Source organism: Megalobrama amblycephala, linkage group LG3 (assembly GCF_018812025.1).
Source record: "Megalobrama amblycephala isolate DHTTF-2021 linkage group LG3, ASM1881202v1, whole genome shotgun sequence".
NCBI lineage: Eukaryota > Metazoa > Chordata > Actinopteri > Cypriniformes > Xenocyprididae > Megalobrama > Megalobrama amblycephala.
In genome coordinates, this window is record NC_063046.1 from 38,759,085 (window position 1) to 38,782,035 (window position 22,951).

At 38.4% G+C, this 22,951-nt stretch overlaps 1 gene segment (V, D, J or C); it reads right to left on the reverse strand.

Annotated features, from left to right (window-relative positions):
• Positions 1-6,863: 6,863 nt before the first annotated feature.
• On the reverse strand, positions 6,864-8,200 carry LOC125264046. The segment is given in 2 exon segments: positions 6,864-7,254; positions 8,184-8,200. Coding segments are annotated over 2 exon segments (408 nt in total).
• Positions 8,201-22,951: the final 14,751 nt, after the last annotated feature.

The window sequence follows — 22,951 nt, forward strand, 5'->3', positions numbered from 1 at the left end:
GGGAGGAAGAGAGAGTGAGACGGGTGATCGATTGTAAACACTGTTGTGTTTGTAGTCGATCCCCAGCTATAGGGTGATTTATATCTACCCTCTCCTCTTCTTCTTCCACCTCCTGTGTGTGTATGTATATATATATGTGTATATATATATATGTATGCTTATATACATGTTTGTATATAGATGTGTATATGTGTATATATGTATGGACATATATCATGCTCAGATGCTTCTTATGGTCAGACTGATGGCTGGCCCATAGTCATTATTTCTATCAGCCCGCTGTTTCTGTTTGATAGTAAGAGGATCTTTTAGGCTTAAAAGAACCTTAGATTCCATCCTTTCATGTAAAAAGGAGCATTAGGAGTTTTTGGTTTTTGAGCCGCAGGAGGGTCTATATTTTATTCATTTAAAATAAGACCTTATTTTCCTGTATAGGTTTCTGAGCATGTAGTCAAGAAAATTAGGGGATGGGCAGACTGAAGTTGATAGCACTTGTCACTTCAGTTAATATGTAAATGTTTAGGTCGGTCTTAATCGGCCGCCTGACGTTGTTTGCTTGTGAGCTTCACTTTCTTTCTCTTATCCATGAGATTTGGAGGTGAAGCCCGGGCTTCACTAGGCTTGTGGCCCTGTAAGAAGGCCCGTAGCTTAGCGGCTAGGCTAGAGCTAGGTTAGGTGTGTTATTTACATAACCTTACGTATACTATCCCTTATTAGGTTGTATAGTTCCTAGTTCTGGCCTCCTCCCGAGGGAGTTGTTAGGCCATATGCCCATTATCCCCTATCTAAAATCTGTGCACGTTCAGGATAACATCTTTGAACAGTCAGGCCGGTGGCCGGCCCATGATGAAGCTTTTTCTGTAGGCCCGCCTTCTGGCTTGATAGTGAGAAGGTTCGTGAGGCTTTTGGAACCGGGGATATCATTCTTCTCCTTTGAAAGAACGAGGAAGGAATCTCTGGTCTTCGAGCCGCGGGAAGGTAAGACAAGGTCTGATTTAATCGCTTAAATGTTCGACCTTGTTTTTATTCCTGTGTTATTTCCTGGGTGTGTAACAGTAATAATGATAATGGGTTTTTTGGGCAAAAACTGGAGTGTTGAGACTGACTGAGCGAGCCACAGAATGGCTGCTGTTCAGTTTTCTCTCTGTATATTTTGCCGTTCGACTATTTTCAGTGTAGTTCGAACTGGCACTCATCACTTCAGTTTATGCGTTTGTGGCGGTCCTTTCCGGCCGCCCAGCGTGATAGCTGTGATCTTTGCTGTATTTCTTATTTGAAATTTCGAGGTAGAGATCAGGCTTATTATAGCGCCTGTTATTTTGAATAGGCCTGTATGTTTTTTGGCCAGGCTAGAACTAAGTGTATGTATGGTGTATGTATAAATAATTCCCATATGTATTTTAGTTTTTGGCCTTCTCCTGAGGGAGTGGCTGAATTTTTTGCCCAGATTATCCCATTGCTTATGTAGGTGCAACGATGAGTGTAACAGCTAGGTTTTTAGACTGCTTGGTTAGAGACCTGATGCTGTTTCTCAGGTGGTAGGCCCTTATCTTTGCGTAGATAAGTTTATGCTATTAATGTTGCTAGGCCCCACTCTCTAGAACATTCATGCTGAGAGGAAAAAATATTTTCTTCCGAGCCACTTGATTTCTTCAAGTTTGAGTTGACTATGCCAGCATTTTAGCTCTGTCCTCTAAGGCTTGGAACAGATTTGAGAATCTGTAGCAATGATTTTATTTTTTCTCTCTGTCAAATGGCATGTATTTCAAAGTTTCCTTTGAGTTCTAGACGTTTGCCCTACATTTGGTATGTGAGCTTGATATGCTGCCACAGGTTGGCACCCGCTTATGATAGTAGGCCTTCTTAAAAGCGGCCTCTATGTAAGTGCTGGTGAATCCTTTCCCCAGTGTTACTGAGTGCATCACCTGTTGGATTGCATACTCAGGGTAGCTAGATCACTTTTTGAGAAAAGTTAGTATCTGTCAGCTCCCTTTCAGTTATCTGTTTATCAGCTATATTGCATATAACGGTGATTGTAGGCTAGATTGCTCAGCCTCCTTCTAGTTAGCACTGCTGTGTAATAGATTTCAGTCTGCTCACATACTGTTTTTTGGTGTAGCCTAGCACAGGTAGCAGTTAACTTCCCATAGTTTATTGGGTTACAGCTGGTTCCCTGTAGCTTGGTTCCCTGGGAATTCACGAACTGAAGCCACGTGTCATTGAATCGGCAGGCCTCTTCAGGCCTCCTTTTTAGTTTACATGTTGGCACAGATTGTGTTTTTTCTGTGCGGCTCTGGATGAGATGTCAGTAGTGAAACCTTACTGAGGTTTGGTTTAACCTATTGTTGCCTCTGAGTCGATGATTCTAGTTGAGCTAAGAGCCACCTAGCGTTTAGGTTGGATCTTTGTGCTCCTGGAAACGGCCACGAGACTTACGCCGTGTGTCCTGAAGGATGCTAAGCCTGCGGGCTGCCTTTTTTGGACATACTGATGTTTGTTTTGGGTGTATTTCTCTCTGAGAACTAGTCATATACACTTTCGCTGGCCAGGGGCCCAAGTGGTAGATTCAACCCCTTCTTTTGCGGGCTGTTTACCTGGCTTGGGACCTAAACACTACCACGAGCTGATGCCACGTGTTTGTTGAGGTTATAGGCCTTCCAGGCCTTCCTTAATACGTGTTGGCGTACGCTGTACTCCTCTTGTTTAAAGAGTAAAAAGTGTTTTTTACTGAGTACACTGCTTGTCGGATTGTGTGGGGTGGATTATTAAGGAGCACTGTGCAGCTTTCCCACGGCTGCCATGGAAGTTATCTGTCTCTGTGCGTTAGACAGGTTTTCAGAAAGGCGTTTTACTAAAACGGGTCGTTTCTGGAGTGTACTTCTGTTGTCATGTTGTAAGTCCCTCTTGGGCCTCCATGACTATGTGCTCTTGGCATAGTCTACCTGTTAGGTGAGCTCTGCGCTTCCCCCTTGGGGGTTGGGTTTGGTAATAGTGCTTAGCTCCCTAAGCTGGTTATGATGGTTAGGCCTTCATCAGGCCCCATCTTAAGAATCAGCCCTAGGCTGGTTTGTGCTCCCCCTTTCAGGGTTTTCAGCGCACAGCCTCCTCAGTGCGTTAATTAAGCACTGGGTAGATCCTAGGTGAACGGATTATCTCCCCTCGATATGAGGGTTCATAGCATTCAGCTGAGTTCTGCTCTCCAGGATGCCCGTCTCTACGCGTGGGTCTGAGCTGGTTTCTGCCTTTCTGCAGTCACTCTTACCTATTTTCTTCTTCAAGAATGCATTCTAGAGACTCTGTATTCAGACAGGGTTGGCCTGGACTAAGTCTGTTCCCATAGAAGACCAGGTCGGCCTCCCTGGTGGCAATGAGGGTGACCCCGTTCCCCTCAAGAGTGGCTGGCCGAGGTTCCCTTTGGTTCCTTGGCCACATTCCCTTAAAGGGACCACTTTTTCCTTCGGGAAAGTGGGTCCCGGACGCCTTAGCGATTTCTTTAGGCTCTATTTGTTGAGAGAGAAAGGTAGTAGCCTTTTGGAAGTTCAGCTTGGGCTGTTGGCCAAAGGGAATGCTGTCACTGACAGCCTGGTGTGACCCAAGGGGGAGTTGCTGGGCAGTTTGAGAACTGCCTTGAGGTCTTTGCCTCAGCCATATTTTTTGGCAGGCACTCTCCTTAATCATGGCGGCGTTGGTATATCGTTCCCCAAAGCGTGGCAACGCAGAGTTGAGTTCCCTTCGAAAGGGAACGTCTCAGGTTACGTATGTAACCATGGTTCCCTGAGACAGGGAACGAGACTCTGCGTTCCTTTGCCATGCTTCAGGTTGCCTGCCTTCAGAACAGTCCCTCAAGACGATAAGATAGTGACTGTCTCTCCAGGTGGTCCCTTTATACATCCGGGTCGCGCCATATGACGTCATAGGCTGTCGCCGGCCAATAGCAATTGGAGTTGTTGGATAGTGCTTTCGACACCTGGGTCACGTGACGGTTCCCCAAAGCGTGGCAACGCAGAGTCTCGTTCCCTGTCTCAGGGAACCATGGTTACATACGTAACCTGAGACGATTTGTGTCAAATTAGAGAGGTAGCCTAGTTATAACGCCGGGTTCTGTTTCAGTTCACCTTTAAATTAATTCGTTTTGGCTTAACATTTATATATTATTTTTGTCATAACTAAAATAGCTATGTAGCTGTAATTTTGATCTTTAATGTTTGATCTTTACATATTCCCTCAATCTTTTAACCAAAGGGTTATTAACATTTCAGCAGGCAATGTTAGGCTAGCTATATAAAATAAATAAATAGAGATGAGCTATTGTTCGTTTTTCAAAATTGCTTACACTATTTATTTATTGTGATTTATTCTATTTATTCAAAATAGAATAAAATAAAACCTGTAGTTTTTTTTTTTTTTTTTTTTTTTAATCTGTGCTTTTCATCCGCTCCTCTGTGTGGGTAGTTTCACTATGCATATTAAACTACAAACAGCATTACAACAGTCTGTGTGCTGATTAACATTTCTGAAATAAATATTTCTGTGAAATACGCGTTAGGTTGCACAGAAGAAAGCCGATTTATGACATCTACTGATATAGCGGCAGAGGACTATTATTTTGTTGAACGAACTGAAGATGACGTCACTGGCTCAGATTTGATTGACCAATCGGCTGAAAGGGGCGTGTAATGACCGCCCACATGTGGAAAACGAGTTTTGAAGTCGTGTTTCCATTTTCTATCCGTGACCCGAAAAAACGAAAATCGAGTCAAAATCTCGTTTTTCCTTTTTTTTTAACAAACAAAAAAAGGGAAACGACGGTTTTCTCGTTTCTGCGTATTTCATTTCAAATTGGAAAACAAACTATCAAAACGTACACGGACCCGTAACGCGCCGCACACGCGTACAGTGTAAACGAGGCTTAGACTCCATGTAGGCCTATGATTCGCTCTTTTGTTGTTCTGTTTTCTTTCAGGATCAAAAATATAACAAATGAAAGCGTTTATCTGTATTTCCGACTGATGAGAACTATGCATATACATTCATAAATCAGTCAATTTTGTATTTTATTATGAGATATTTTATTCTAATGTGATCAGTGACTCAAGCACTGATGGACCAAAGAGCACGCATTTCGACATTTGCAGTAAAAACTTGAAATATAAATTCTCAGAAAATGCATTTAATACCAATATATTGAAACGTCTGTTTATATGCTCCATTAATAAAGGAGTCCAGACATTGGAAAAATATCAGTCCACATGCGTTTTATATTTAATATGAGGGAAATAGACATGCATGCATGCGTGACACAAAAAATCTTTAACTTTTAGGTAGCAAAATATTTTTTAGTAATTCTGTCAATTACACTAACATTGTCTGCCATATATTTGCTTCTTATTTATTAAATACGGGCAATTGATTGATAAAACATTGATCAAAATTAAGATACAATTTATACAAAACGAATATCTTTTAAAAAGAGTTTTATATAAAACAAAACTTAATGAAGTCGTCAAAATCATGTTTTACCAAAAACAGCGCCGTTGCTAGGAGGGCGCCAGCGCCTCTGCCTTTCAGCGCCTATGCCTCGCGAGTGGATGATAGCCCTGAAGACGCCTAGCAATGATATACCTTTAGTGGTAGTATACCTTTAGTTAAGTTATACCTTAAGAGTCTTCGTAGTGCGCTAAGAGACAATGTTATCGGGAAACGCAGCCCAGGTATGATGCGTTTCATGCGTAATGGAGATTCCAAAGCGCTCTTCTTTGGTCAGAACCATGGAGAGCGATCGCGGATAGGTCTGTCCTATGCACCGAAACTTTTAACAATGCAACAAAATATTTAAAGAGCATCAAGCTATTAAAATCTATATTATGCACAGATAATATAACAGTAGGCTATATTAGTCAATATTTTTTATTATTTTATTATTATATATTTTTGATAACGTTTTTTTAAATTTATTTAACATTTTTAATTTAAGACCTATCCAAAACTGGATTCCTGGCGCCGTGCCTGGGCCACACTGAGCTGATTTTTATTCCCTGTAACTTAATTACCCCTCTTTATAATTAATTGAGCTAATAAATAGGCGAAGTCCTACAATCTCCACCTTTATGTCCATTTTAATTCATTTCAGAAGTCCTGATGTTCATAGTTGAGTCTTGTGACAGAAACAGATCCTCCATCATGGACACGACAGATGTGTTTACCTGCAGCATTAGTGCTGGTGATTTACAGACTCTTTCTGCAAGTTACATCGTTACGCCAGTAGATGGAGACAAGAGACTGACTTTATGAGTGAATCAATGAATTATTAATCAACTGATTTGTTCAAAACACTGAATCATTCAGGAAAGAAACAAGCATATTTGATGGCTCTGTCCCAATGAAGAGGCTGCATGTTCGTTCTGAAGATCAACCAATGAAATGATCCTTCACAGCCGCACTGAAATGTTATTGGTTCACGCTATAGTCAGTCTCTGAAGGCAGGAAATCAACTCCTTTTTCCCCTTATTAATTTAATTATTACCTCCAGTCCTCTTGACATCATATAATTTTATTTTATTTCATATATATATGGCTCAGAATATCAAGTCAAACAGTGAAACTGAGTGGAGTTAAACTCATTTGCATCACATTTGTGATTGTGTTCCTCTGAGAATTGAGCAGATCTCGTTTCATCATGTATCTGCAGGTGTTTTCATGCTCCATTGAGTGAAGTTTATTTATAAAATATGAGCTAAAGCCCTGATCCAATGAAAGAGCCGAAACAAAAATTACACAAAACAGGACATAATGTTACAATTATGTTTTATTGACTGAATTGTAATAAAATCAAGAGTGTAAAAGCACACATATAGTCAGCAGATCTACTCTGAACACTGCTGTCTTCTCACAGTGTCTCCAGTGGACGCAGACTGGCCGCTCCGTGTGGCCTCACAGCTCACCGAGACGCTCTTCATCCACTCCTCCTCAGAGAGAGTCAGGCTGCTGCTCCAGCTGTACAGACCGTCCTTCTCCAGGAGCCCAGCGCTGCTCTCCTGAGATCTGCTGCTCCCGTCCACCTTCCAGCTCAGGCTCCAGTCTGACGGGAAGCCCTTGTTGGCCACACACACCAGTGTCGCTGTGTTCAGAGAGGAGATCTCTGCGCTGGAGGGCGGCAGGACGCTCACTTTAGGAGGAGTGACGCCTGAGAGAAGCACAGAGAAATCAGTTACCAGTGGCTTTCCATTAGGATTCACGAGAAAACTAGGAGAAATTCTCCAACAGCGAGAGAAACAAAATGAAGAAAACAGTCACAGAAAAAGTCACAGAAAATCCCATCATTATTCCTTCAACACAAAAGAGAAAATGTTCAGAATTCATTTCACATTCTGGTAAATATGCTGATTAATTATTAAAGCTGCAGTCTGTAAGTTTGTCTCTTTGTCTCCATCTCTGTTTGAAACCTGCAATTGCAGTTATTTGTGGAATGATCTTCCTCACATGGGTTGTGCGTCGGCACGGCTCCTCAGCGCGGACGAATCTAATGTTTTGAGGTGTTTGTGTGGCTGTCAGTCACCGCACCAGTGTGGATCTTCACTTACTTCACAATTACTGATTCCACGTCTTGGAAGTTTGTTCAAAATAAGAAGTTTCACTGGAAAATGTCGTCTGAACAAGTACGTAACATGTCTGCCACTTTTGTTCTGAACGACTGAGGAAAAAAAAGTTTTACAATAATTCGCACTACCAACTTTCTTTATGAATACAGACGTGACGTAATGACGCAAACTCCAATTTCCCACAGAAACTGACCCGAACCTCAAATTAGAAAACATTATTACAATCTTACCGTTGTGAATCGAGCTAATGTAAGAATAGTTTTCAACACTGATTGGTTATGTACTTGCTCAGTAATTGATTTGGGATGAATTTTAACCAAAAAAAGATACGGACAGCAGCTTTAAATAAATTTTAAAAAAAATATCATGGAGTTTTGAATCGCCACAAAAACTCAGTCTATATGGAAACTTAAAAGAAATGCAGCATTTTTAGAGTGACCTGAAAAAGACAAATAAGAGTCCAAACGAAACAACAAATAGAAACAGAAGTACTATTATTTCTCTATAATGTTTGTACTTGATTCACTTTATCAGCATTAAACTTTCAATAAGTTGATCTGAATGTTTTTAGAGACTAATTTTTACAAAGCGATGAAAGTCATATTGCAGTAATAGATTTGAAGTGTCATTTTCATGATCAACTTCACTGAAACTCGCTTTGGTTAAAAGAGTCAAAGATCAGATGTGAAGAAACACAAGAACTGCAGGAATTCACTACAATTTAAGATGGACAAAGAAATCATGAAGGAAACATTGTGTGTCTCGTCCACTAGAACTTTAAACTTCATTTCCACAAATATAAACCTTTTCACTCCTCAGAGACGCTTTATTAGGAGAAAATACAGTCAAGAGTTTGGAAATATTGAGTTTAACCATTTATAATTGAATTATCTGTGAGGAAAACAAAGATCCAATGACTATAAACCAACCCTATCTCACGGCGAATTCGTACTATTTCGTACGAATTAACCAAGTGGCTAAATCGTACGAATTCGTACGAGCTGGGTCGTACGAATTCGTACGATTTGTTCCTTGCATTTAAAACAACCTCGTCAAGGCGAATTCGTACTAATTCGCACGATTTAATTACGTGGTTAAATCGTACTGTATAGTACGATTTCTTGTTCGCGTTGAATAACTCTCGATTGGAAAGCATCGCGATATTAAACAGCAGTTACACGTGCCACATCTCGGTAAGTAGTCTGTCATATGCTGTCCTAATGTCCTTTTATAATGTTCTATATAAGTCCATTATATGTTATTTATGAATCAAATCGGCTCCATAATGCTCGCTGGATTTAATCTGCCATCTCTTACCATGTTTTGTTCCAAAAAGTTGAACATATATCGCTAGCTAGGGTGATTAAACTCGTTAGCGTTAGCTAGCTTCGATCAGTTTATTATGTTCATATTGGTGGAATTATAGCTCAATACGGCAATGCTTACTATGCTTTTACTATAGTTACTGTTATTCTACTGTGTTAATCTGTAGCTAAAGCACAAGCATTTATTTATATATAGTCCTTGTTATTTATGCTGTTAATTCCTTTTATTTACTATGCAAAAATTCTAATTCAGCATTTCTTTTTCTACCTTGCAGTTACTTCAGATCCTACACTAATCCTTCATATAGACTTCCTTCGACATATCAACCCAACGGCTCTTTTAAGAGCCATCTCTTTCAAAAGCTCTCTCTCTCTCTCTCTGACACACACTCACTCTCTCTCTCTCTCTCTCTCTCTCTCTCTCTCTCTCTCTCTCTCTCTCTTTGACACTCTCTCTCTCTGACTCACTCACTCACTCTCTCTCTCTGACTCACTCACTTTCTCTCTCACACACACACACACTCACACTCTCTCACTCACTCATTTCTCTCTCTCTCTCACACACACACACACACACACTCACTCACTCACTCACTCACTTTCTCTCTCACACACACACTCACACACACTCTTTCACTCACTCAAACTCACACTTGCACACACACACACACACACACACATTAATGCTGTCACCTTTTATTCCCACCCCATGCACGCTTTTTACTTAGGCCTACATTAATTATAGATTTTTAGGGACATTTTAGGGACGTTACATAATTTTCTCACACACAAAAACATGGCACCTGGAGCCACATCACAGCAGTGTACTGTTTGCTATAAACAGATAGGAAGTGCCTCCAAATCATGTAAACACTGTGGAATAACAGTTAAACAAAAGAAAAGTCTGGAACACCAAAAACTTAAATTTGATCACCAGTGGGCAGCCAAATTAAAAAAAGATGGAAATATTTGCAAAATCATGAATTCTGTTGACTTGATTGTAAGTTTTTTTTTTTTTAAATGAAATTATAAAAAAAAAAAGACACAAAAGCCTATTAGCACTAAAGTAAGTTTCTTAACTTTGATGTATACTCTTGTTTAAAACATTTTGTTCTCTCTTCTCAGCTCCATAAGTTGGAATTACTAGGTGTCTCACCAATGCTCTTCATTACAACACAGAAAGGCCAGCACCGCTCTACAAAAGTCTTAGTTAAAAGCTCATACATTCAGAGCCATCCCTCAGTTCCAGTTATGCAGAGGCTTTATGAGGCTGTTACAAGAGGTATTTATTTGTACATTTGCATTCACAATTTGAAAAACTTCTCATTGTAATACCTACTCATTTACTCTTGTCTCCAAAAGATTGTTATGATGTCACACTAAATATATGTTTTTTTTTAGAGTGCATGTAGTGGCATAACTACTGTTAGTGTTTCATTAGTATTCATCAATATATATAAATCATAACTTACTCTAAAATTATTATTATTATTATATTATAGTTAGGAAGGACTATTATCAGCTGTAGATGAGTGTCAAAATAATGTCAATTGAAGAAAAGTTGCAACACTCGCCCTAGAAGAGAAAAAAAGTTTAAATTTAGTAACATTTTAGCCATTGTCAAGAGCATAAGGACTTTGTCAAGAACAACTATATCACACAATGCTTTACACCTTCTCACAATCACCTTTAGATATTTTGGATGTCCATGTCACCAAGTCTGGACAGTCATTAAGTACAGACCATTACTGAAAGTCTGGACATGGTACCCAATGTCTATACACTGGGATGCTGAAATATGTTTCACCCCTAGAACAGGCAAAAATAAATGTATTCATAAAAAGTATCATCACCTGTAATTTATGCAATGTCATGTATGCTATATATTTCTCATGTGGGCATTGATGTATGTTTGAAAAACATCTAGAGAACTTGTATATGCGAACATTGTAGTGCCATAAGACATGAGGATGTTAGTCACCCTGTAGCACAATATTTCAGATAGCATTCACATTGAACAAGTTCATGTATTAGGCCAGGGACGAGATATTGATGTGAATCATAGGTCCAGGGAAACTTTTGGGATTTTTACTTTAGATTTGTTGTTTCCCAAAGAGCCTATTTAGGTAATAGGCTATGGTATGTTTTATTGAAATTTCTCTTTTTCCCTTTTGATCTTGTAAAAGAAGCCACTCCCACAGTTAGTAGAGTACACCTGTTGTATTGTAGAATGTTAAAAGCAGTGTGTGATGAAGTTGTTTTTGATGTCTTATGAAGGCCTTGACAGTGGCTAAAACATTGCATGTTTTAAACTGAGGGGCTGTTTACACAACAAACTGAAAATGGAAACATTTTATGCATTTTGCATTTTGTCCATTCATTTACACGACAACGAACACTTTTGGGGCATGAAAACATGCTTTTGAAAATAGGATTTAAAGTGCAGGTTTTTGAAAACAATGCCTTTACAGTCACCACATAAACAACAAAAATGTGAATTTGTGAAAACGGTGACATCATGGTAATGCGTATTACCTGTTCACATTTGTATTGCGTGTTTCTTGACAAAGTGACATCTCCAACTACTGGCCTGGAAGTGAATAAAGTTCTAATAGTGTTGCATCTTTTCTTCAATTAAGATTAACATGTTTTTTGATAGTACCTCCTCTTTAGATGGTTGAATATATCTTTTTAACCCTTTTTTGTCAAAATAATATCCATATAGCAGGAATTAATATAGCTATAATATAAAACATGTTATGTGGTTAGTTAATATCATGTATTAAGCTGACTCACTGGAATTGTTCTTAATGTAAGCAGTTTCTGCTCATAATGACTAAAATATAAGAAACATATTTGACAGTTTTGAATTACAATCCAAATTTGGAGTCATCTGAAATCTTTGGAAAGACTGGAACTAGCACAATCTGTAGTTTCCTCAGGATGGCTATCCCGAGGCAAAATCAGGAAAACAAATTAAAAAGAATTAGCGTAGCTGCAGTTCATTGCATTTCAGGCAGAAGACGATCAGGTATATTTCATACTTTTTCATCAGATACCACTCTTTGTATAGATGCAGTGAGTGAATGGTAATTTATATGATGTGTGTAATCTAGAGTCACATTATCAGGAAGACTATTCTAGAGTTGAGGAAGCAAATGTGAAAACGCTCTACCTTCTTTAGTTCTATTCTATGTACTATCAAAAGATGTATGACCTAGGAGCGTGATGTATAGCATGATAGAAGATCCGTTAAATACAATGGATCTAGTGCAGGTGTGCCCAATCCTGGAGATCTACCTACCTGCAGAGTTCAAACCCAATCCTTATCCAACACAGCTGTATTTAATTATCAAGTGCTCCTGAAGATCTTAAACCAGGTTTACACTGTACAATTTTGACCACAATTTGGCCACCTTGGACAAATTTAAGAAATACTAAAAGATTCCTCTGATCCTAGGCTAAAATATGTAATCTTGTTAGTTTGACGTTCACTGACAGGACATTGCAATCAGATTTGACCTCAGACAGAATTCTAGCAGTGTCAGAAGATTTGGCACACGAATCCTGCAGTGTGACTTCCCCTATGACATCAATCTAAATTGTCTTCATTTTTCAAGACAAGCCATGATCAAACTTAATGTTAGAAATTTCTTTGTTAGCCACCATTTCAGTCTTGCGTGTAATGCAGCTCACAGTCATCAGACGTGTTAATATAAAACTCCAGACAGGTTTTCTTGTGCACGTATTTTAACATGTCTTGATTGCTGTATAGGTCTGTATATTTAATTAGTGTTAGTTTGGTCAGAAATGGAGCTGAACTTTACTGTTCAAAAAGGTTTGGACACATTATTATTTAGAATGTTTTTGAAAGAAGTCTCTTATGCTCATCATGCCTGGATTTATTTAATCAAAAATACAGAAAAAAATAGTCATATTGTGAAAATCTATTACAATTTAAAATGTTTTTTCATATTAATATACATTAAAGGAAACACTTTACAATAAGGTTAATTAGTTAACATAAACTAATAATGAACTGCACTTATACAGCATTTATTAATCTTTATTAATTTTAATTTCAACATTTACTAATACACTATTAAAATCAAGAGTTGAATTTGTTAACATTAGTTAATGTACTGTGAACTAACATGAACAAACAATGAACAACTGTATTTTCATTAACTAACATTAACGAAGATTAGTAAATACAGTAACAAATGTATTGCTCATGGTTAGTTCATGTTAGTTAATAAATGAACTAATGTTTAACTAATTAACCTTATCGTAAAGTGTTACCACTTTAAAATGTAATTTATTCCTGTGATCAAAGCTGAATTTTCAGTATCATTACTCCAGTCTTCAGTGTCACATGATCCTTCAGAAATCATTCTAGTATGATGATTTACTATCAATGTTGGAAACAGTTGTGCTGATTAATATTTTGTTTTGTTTTGTTTTTTTTTTTTTTTTTTTTTTTAACCTGTGATATTGTTTTCAGGATTAGCATAAAAAGTTTATTTATTCAAAATAGAAATCCTTTCTAACAATATATGTCTGTACTGTCACTTTATCAATTTAACATGTCCTTGCTGAAAAAAGTATTAATTTCATTATTTCCTTTTTTTTCTTTTTTCTTTTTTTAAAGAGAAAAAAAGTGTATATTGTTACAAAAGATTTCTATTTTAAATAAATGCTTTTCTTTTTAAACATTTTATTCATCAACGAATCCTGAAAAGTATCACAGGTTATAAAAAATATTAAGCAGCACAACTGTTTCCAACATTGATATTAAATCAACATATTACAATGATTTCTGAGGAAAGGATCATGTGAGACTGATACTGGAATAATGATGCTGAAAGTTCAGTTTTGCATCAAAGATATAAATTGTATGGTATAGAATATTAAAATGGAAAGCCATTATTTTTGTTTTAATTTTAATTTTGTAATACTATTTCACAATATTACAGTTTTTGTCTTTTGTTTGGGTCAAATAATGCAGGCTTGATGAACAGAGAAGAGACTTTTTTACAAAAACATTAAAACATTAATGTCTCCATTTTTGACCAGTATTGAAGACCTCCAGGAACATGATTGTGCACCCTGAGCTAGAGCATTATAGGCAAATAGGCTGTATAGGTAAACAGCAGTATAAATAAGTTAAATACTGTTCTTTTTTCTTAACCCTCTACAGGGAACACCTCTGCCTCTGCGTCCAGTGACCCTCCGTCTGTGTCCAACACCTCTGCCTCTGCGTCCAGTGACCCTCTGTCTGTGTCCAACACCTCTGCCTCTGCGTCCAGTGACCCTCCGTCTGTGTCCAACACCTCTGCCTCTGCGTCCAGTGACCCCGCCTCGGTGTCCAACACCTCTGCCTCTGCGTTCAACACCTCTGCCTCTGCGTCCAACACCTCTGCCTCTGCATCCAGTGACCCTCCGTCTGTGTCCAACACCTCTGCCTCTGCGTCCAGTGACCCCGCCTCGGTGTCCAACACCTCTGCCTCTGCGTTCAACACCTCTGCCTCTGCGTCCAGTGACCCCGCCTCGGTGTCCAACACCTCTGCCTCTGCGTCCAGTGACCCCGCCTCGGTGTCCAACACCTCTGCCTCTGCGTTCCAACACCTCTGCCTCTGCGTCCAGTGACCCCGCCTCGGTGTCCAAAACCTCTGCCTCTGTGTCCAACACCTCTGCCTCTGCATCCAGTGACCCTCCGTCTGTGTCCAACACCTCTGCCTCTGCGTCCAGTGACCCCGCCTCGGTGTCCAACACCTCTGCCTCTGCGTCCAACACCTCTGCCTCTGCGTCCAGTGACCCCGCCTCGGTGTCCAACACCTCCTGCCTCGGTGTCCAACACCTCTGCCTCTGCGTCCAGTGACCCCGCCTCGGTGTCCAACACCTCTGCCTCTGCGTCCAGTGACCCCGCCTCGGTGTCCAACACCTCTGCCTCTGTGTCCAACACCTCTGCCTCTGCGTCCAGTGACCCTCCGTCTGTGTCCAATGACCCCGCTTCTGCATCCATCAACTCCACCACTGCAGCCAATCACCCTGCATCTGTGTCCAGCAACTCTGCCTTTGAGACCAGTGGAACTGCTTCTTTGTCAAATGACCCCACCCCTGCATTTAACGACCACATCTCTGTGCCCAACGACTCCGCCTTTACAGTCAATATTTCCAATGTGTTCTACAAGCCAATAAAAAGAAAGGGGAGACAAATACATAATGGTAATGTTTCCATCTTTGTAATGCTTATTGTTGAACTACATTCAGTTAATTTGAAAGCTATTTCAAACTATTTTTTTTTTTTTGATTGGTTTCAAAATTAACACATAATTAACACACATTTTCTTTTTGTTATTGTCTAATTAAGTTGTAATTATGGATGCATGTTGTTGCGTTACAGAATGTTCACATAACAGCCAGGATGTGTACCATGGAGAGGTTGTGAGGGAGAGAGATAGGGAGGTTGGTCAGAATAAAGAAGGATAAAAAACAACTTCATTACTACTGTTTATTCCTCTTTTAAAACCTTCAAATGAATTGTAATGTTACATGTAAGTTTTGCTACTGAAACAGTAAGTTAACAGCACTGGTAACTGGCAACATCCCTAAACAGTTTCACTGACCAGTAAATTGTCCAATTATATTATTGTTAGGTAGACAAGTACATGAAAATAACTGTAGCAGAAAACAGTTATTTTATTCCTTGTGCTGTTTAGCTTGAAATATAATGATGTAACAGATCTTGATACATTTTTTTTGTCTGTCCGTTCTTTAAAGGGAAGAAAAGAATATCTTTTTCGTTGGCAGCCTTGCGCATCTTGGTAAGTACAGACATTTTATTTGGTAGCTTATTCGACCTTATTGTTCTTCTAAGTTCCCAACCACATTCCTGGAGGCCCACCAACACTGCACATTTTGCATGTCTCCTTTGTCTGACACACCCATTTTAGATCTTTGAGTCACTACTAATGAGCTGATAGCCTTAATCCATGTACTCATCCATGACCGTTAGGGTAATTTTCACCTAAATTCTACAGGGGTTGGACAAAATAAACTGAACACCCATTATCATAGGGGTCAATATCATTTGTGAAGGCTCTGGTGAAAAAACAAACATTACAATTTGTCTTTTTTATATTGTTGCTGTTTATCTTCTCCAGTTTGAATATCAATGCAGTGTAAGTGGTTTTCAGCAGTATTTGGTACAAGCCATGGGTAAGATGGGTGATATGTCAGACGTCCAAAAAGAGCAAATCATTGGAGCCCATTTAGCATAAGCCTCTGTAACCTTAACCGCCAAACTGGCAACTGTTCTAATTGATGACATTCAACAGGAAACTATTCAAAAGTTGTATAATAAGTTTGGAAGCTGTATTTAACACAAATTTTGGTATAACACCTTAATAAAGAAATATTGCATTATTATATATATATGTGTGTGTATATATATATATATATATATATATATATATATATATATATATATATATATATATATATATATATATACAGCTATGGAAAAAATTAAGAGACCACTTAACATTGATTTCTGAACTTGGAGTGGTCTCTTAAGTTTTTCCATTGCTGTATATATGTACAGTACAGTTCAAAAGTTTGGAACCACTAAGATTTTTAATGTTTTTAAAAGAAGTTTCGTCTGCTCACCAAGGCTACATTTATTTAATTAAAAATACAGTAAAAAACAGTAATATTGTGAAATATTATTACAATTTAAAATAACTGTGTACTATTTAAATATATTTGACAAAGTAATTTATTCCTGTGATGCAAAGCTGAATTTTCAGCATCATTACTCCAGTCTTCATGTCACATGATCCTTCAGAAATCATTCTAATATGCTGATCTGCTGCTCAAGAAACATTTATGATTATTTTCAATAGTTGAAAACAGTTGTGTACTTTTTTTTTCAGGATTCCTTGATGAACAGAAAGTTCAAAAGAACAGCATTTATCTGAAATACAAAGCTTCTGTAGCATTATACACTACCGTTCAAAAGTTTGGGGTCAGTAAGAATTTTTATTTTTATTTTTTTGAAAAGAAATTAAAGAAATGAATACTTTTATTCAGCAAGGAATATGCATTAAATCAATCAAAAGTGGCAGTAAAGACATTTATAATGTTACAAAAGATTAGATTTCAGATAAACACTGTTCTTTTGAACTTTCTATTCATCAAATAATCCTGAAAAAAAATATTGTACACAAATATTTTGTACAATTGTACACATTAAATGTTTCTTGAGTAGCAGATCAGCATATTAGAATGATTTCTGAAGGATCATGTGACACTGAAGACTGGAGTAATGATGCTGAAAATTCAGCTTTGCATCACAGGAATACGCATTACTTTGTGAAATATATTCAAATAGAAAACAGTTATTTTAAATTGTAATAATATTTCACAATATTACTGTTTTTTTACTGTATTTTTAATTAAATAAATGTAGCCTTGGTGAGCAGACGAAACTTCTTTTAAAAACATTAAAAATCTTAGTGGTTCCAAACTTTTGAACTGTACTGTGTATATTTGCATTATTATGTGTAAAATTAAATAAAATTAAATTATGTGTAAATTGGTATTTATTGTTTTATTTGCACATATAGAGGCACCTCTTTCATTTGATCATAGAACATTAATTTTTGTTAATTATGTAATTAATTATTTTGTTAATTATTAATGCCATTTGAAGAAACAGGCACAATGGAAATATTGCTGGTCATATAATTATTGCAAGCCATCATTCTGATACAAAGTTTAGTGTATTTTAATTATTATATTTCATAACAATACTTATGACTAAACTATAGAACTATTGAAGTGAAGGACATGTAGGGCCTCATTCAAAATCATAGCATGTTATTAAATATAAAAAAGCAGATCACAACTAAGATTGAAGTCGGAGGACAAGAACTGGAAACTGTGAGTCATTTCAAATATCTGGGCTCTATCATCAGTGAAGAGGGGTCAAAACCAGAAGTTTTAGTGAGGACAGCACAAACAACAGCAGCTATGTCAAAGCTGAAAGCTGTATGGAGAGACAAAAATATCTCTAAAAACAAGACTTCTGCGTGCACTTGTCCTCTCAGTCTTCTTATATGCCTGTGAGTCCTGGACCCTTACAGCAGAGTTGCAACAACGAATTCAGGCACTAGAAATGAGATGCTATAGAATCATCCTTGGCATCTCTTACAAGGACCACATCACATAAGAAACAGTGAGAAACATCATCAGTATGAAGACCTACTTACTGCAGGTAGAAAGAAAAAGCTGAAATGGTACGGACATGTCGTCAGAGCCAATAACCTGTCCACAACAATCCTCCAAGGTAGTGTCCCAGGAGGCAGACAGAGAAAGAAGTGGGCGGATAACATCACAGAATGGACCATGAATAGCTTTGCAGAGACACAGGCACATGCTTGAGACAAGTAGAGAGACCTCAACAGCGACACGGTCACCGTGATTTTGCCAAGTAGGTCATGTTTCTGGATCAACATCTTTGTTGATCCTTGAACAACATTCCAATCAACCAATCAGATTTTTAGGGACAAGTTTACTATTTATGTCAAGTTTAGGCTTGCAACCAGGGTTAGGTGCTTCTACGTCAATTTTATTCACCTATCTTTCCCCTCTGATTTTGGGGATAACTTATGGGTAGGGTTAGGTTTAGGGGTAGGAATAGGATTAAACTAAATTTTCAGACAGGAATGTTGTTCCAGGATCAACAAAATCACAGTGACTGACCCGATGCCCACACCAGGTCATGGGGACTGATGATGATGATGACTAGCTTTTTTATTACCATCTTTCCGCTGTTGAACACTGAGTAAGCTATTACACGAGACATGATATGGATTTCAGTAAGTTGTACTGTATATTTTAACATACCTTCAGATGTTCATTCATGTTTATTTTGCGCTGTAACTGGTATTAAAGAGAGGAGAGGATCAGTTTACATGCGTGTCAGGCTGCAGCTTCTTTTGAACTGAGGCATTACAGCGATCTGTCACGAGTCGTGCCACATTAAAGAGCGCCAGATCCGTATCCTCTTGCTTTGTAAAGTGGATATACGGAAATCCTTTTTAGTGGGTATATGGCATATACCTATGTATCACGTAGTGTACACCACTGGGGGGTTCCCTTTAGGGGGAAATCACGGGGGCCCCATGCAATTGAATGCTTTGTGTGGTGGGTAAACACGCTACTGGCACTGATGTGTCAATTCAACTATCCCCTGCGAAGGACTCCTTCCCTTTCCTTTCCCTATGTATAGATAAAACATTATCAAAATGATTCCAGTTCACATAGATGCACAGAAACGACTAATAATTCTGTATTATACGGGCCAGACAAGTAATATGGTGATGTCTCTTTGTAAAAAAGACTAAGCGTCTGCACACATACACATTCAAACGCACATACCTATAGACTAAACACGTAAATGAATGACAAGAACACATTAAAAGTCTTCTGTTTTCAGTTAAAAAGGTGTAATTTAAAGGGTTAATTCACCCAAAAATTTACTCCCCCTCAGCCATCCTAGGAGTATATGACTATCTTCTTTTAGACAAACACAATCAGAGTTATATTTAAAAATAAAATAAAAATAAAATAAAATAAAAATATCCTTAGTCCTCCGAGGTTTATAGGGGAGAGCGGGGCACAACCTAAAACTTTTTGACTTTCTCAGTTTGTGTAAATCTACTGAGGATTCATGGAATTTCTTTTGTTCCACATTAATTTCACATGTGTCCGGTACAAATATGTGGCTTTGTTTCATTAATAGCGTGTATACTTTTTACACCGAAAGAAGGGAAGTGAAATGTGACATCATGCCCGATATGGATGTATTGTTGATACATTCTGTGATACATTCTATTTCATTAATGTCACCTATAAACATAAAAAGCTATGTTATATATATAACATATATAGGCCTATCATAAAAATAATAAAAAAAATGAACAGTGTTCTCTTCTGTCTGTTTGTGCTACAAACTTTCATAATAAGAGTCCCCACTAGGGCAGCACAACCATGCTCTGACATTGTTACTCTTTATGAAGCAGTCTTTTGCACAATCAGCCGTGTCTAAATGCAGAAGACCCATGTCACATGATTAAAAAGTTTCATTTATTAATACCGTTTTTTAAGATCGCTGACCTTACTTACCTGTTTGGACGTGCATCAGGTGAACTGGGCTCGGCGAACTGAGCCTCGCTGGTGACGTCATTGCAGTTGAAGAAGATGTGTGGTATCTGGACGCATTTCAATGCTTTTACTTAAAGCTGCAGTCCGTAACTTTTTTGGTTAAAAATTATCCAAAATCAATTTTTGAACAAGTACATAACCAGCCAGTGTTTAAAACTATCTCATTATCTTGTCTCAATTCACAACAGTAAGCTTGTAATAATGTTTTATAATAAGAGCGACATGGCGGATTTCCACGGGAAATTCAAGCATGCAGCAGTTCGTCTGTGCGTCATTACGTCATGTCCGTAAACAAAGGAAGGAGTCCCGTTGAGAGGCTAAACGGTTTTATCACGTGAGGATGCTGCCGGTAGCGGCACATTTATAGCCTTGTCTAACAGCAGCTGAAATAATTAAACTTATCATTTTGATGGCGGATTGTAATCCAGAAAGATCCAATCATCAGTGACAACTGGAGATTCACCCGTAGTCAAAAATCAAAAGACTTCGGACTGTGGAGTGGCTACAGACATTGAAATCTACAGGTAACGCTAATGTAAGACTAATGCTGGACTGTCTGGACTGAGAAAGGGCCTCTCGTTGAGAAAACAAAGGAAATTAACATTCAAACTCTCTCTTGCAAAATTAGCATCCCCATTTGAGACGTAATCAGTCGATCACACCTCAGCAATGTCTTAATCTACATCTCCCTTCCTTCACACCCTCTTCCCCCATCTCTTCTCTCTACATGCAGAGATGACATGAAATTCACCCAAAATCTATATGGTTTAGTGTGAACAGTTATCATACAATACTATACATGTTTGGTATCATTTGAAATGTCTCAGTGCGACTGGTACAAGGGTCTCATTCCCATAGAAGTAAACCAGGAGGTAATAAAGGTTTAAAGATTTTAAGAGTTATTTTGCCCCCTATAGTGGGTGTGTCCACCTTCACAGGGTCTTTCATGCAAATGCACTTCTGTCCCGAAAAGGTGTAAACTACTCAGTCTGGGACCCTGATTAATGCAAATTACTATTGTGAACTCATGTTTCCATTTGAAAGAAGTTTCTGTCTTGGTCTGAGTATTTAAGGCAGGAACACACCAAGCCGACGGTCGGCCGTCGGGCAGTTTTTCTTCGTCGGCCGACTAAGTTTTCTCGGTGTGTTCTGCACCGTCGGCTGAAGTTGGTCCTCGTCGGCCTTTTTTCGGCCGATTCGAAATGTTGAATCGGCGTTGGAGCTCGTCGGTCCGTCGGGCCATCTGATCATTCTGATTGGCTGTTCAGCTACTGCCGCCTGCTGTTTCGGAAAGGCATTTCATATCACGCAGGCGCAGAACTGACGTGCTGCTTAGCCGTCGGCTGTTTAGCGTCGGTTTGGTGTGGCAGGGCAACTTTGGACACAGACGCTGCCGACGTGAGCAAACCCCACAGTCTGCTTTCGTCTCCACTAGTTTGTCGGCGTCGGATTGGTGTGTTCTGGCCTTTAAAGAGATGTTGCAGGAGACTCAGGGCTCGATCCTGTGCAGATGAGCCCAGCAATGTGCATTTTCCTAATGTCAGGTATTCATCTTTTACTCTGTTTCTGAGCATTTGATGTTTGTATTGAGATGCCCCCCCTATGAGATTCAGGGAATTTCTTTTATTCCACATTAATAAGGGTCAAATAAGTCAACACAGACTATTTGAACTTGCATGGAATTTCCTCACTAAACTCCAGCATGCTTTTAGTGGGAAAAGCTGCCCATAACTTCTGGTCTATGATCAGCTTTCTTCTTAATAATAGCATATTGGCAAAACATAATTGGCAAGCGATCCAGTGCTTATCTATGATTATGCTTTAATGTTCATTAATGTGCAGTCAGCTTTATGGATTATTATGGAGCTTTGTGAGATGGCGATGAACTGTGATGAGTGAGCCCCTGCCCATTTAATCATTATAGTAAAGTGCCCTTTCAGTTATATTGTGTGATTTTAACCAAGGAGGACGTCCTCTCAGGAATGTGATTTTAACTGAGGGGAACCCTCCAAACCGCTGGATGTACATGTAAGAATAAAACACTCCAGCACTCCTAAAATATGATGTACACAATTTATAAATCCATAAATCTGTCTGAGAGGGACAATGTCAATATTTGCTGCGATATTGTATGTATTTATTTGTTAGTTTATTTTTTATTTGTTGTTATATTTATTATATTGCACTTAAATGTATGATCTCTGAATCAACTGACTATTATTTCTGGAATTTCATTGGTTTAAATCAGCAGAACTGAATGTTAATCAAAGACTTTTCATGTCTAGATGTTTTGTATTGATCATTGTGCTGATCTGGTCCAGTTTCTCGCTGATTTTTGTTCTGTGTGTGTACATCTTAAAGGTCCCCTATATAAGCGGAATAATTGACTCCAGGACATTCAGTTATTAGAAAATAATGCATACACGGACGCTTTGCATCGTGGCCGTCGTCAATTATTCCTTACATAATCAATGAAATGAGCAACAGGTGTAAAAATACCAAGAAAACAAACTGAAAATGAGGTCACAGAACTAAAAAAAGAAAAAGTGATAAACCCACCCAAATCCAAAACAAACACAGATCACCCATGACAGGTGACACAATATTCCATTGTTCCATGTGGTATTACTATTATTTTGTTTTTTTATTATTTCATTTCATTTGAAATTGTTAAGAAGCAAGAAATATTTCCAGGTTTACAGCTGGTGTTCGACACATTAATAATATTTTACTTGATCCACAGAACATTAAACTAAACAAAGACTGTCATGGTGATGAAAAAAGTCTGTCTTAAAT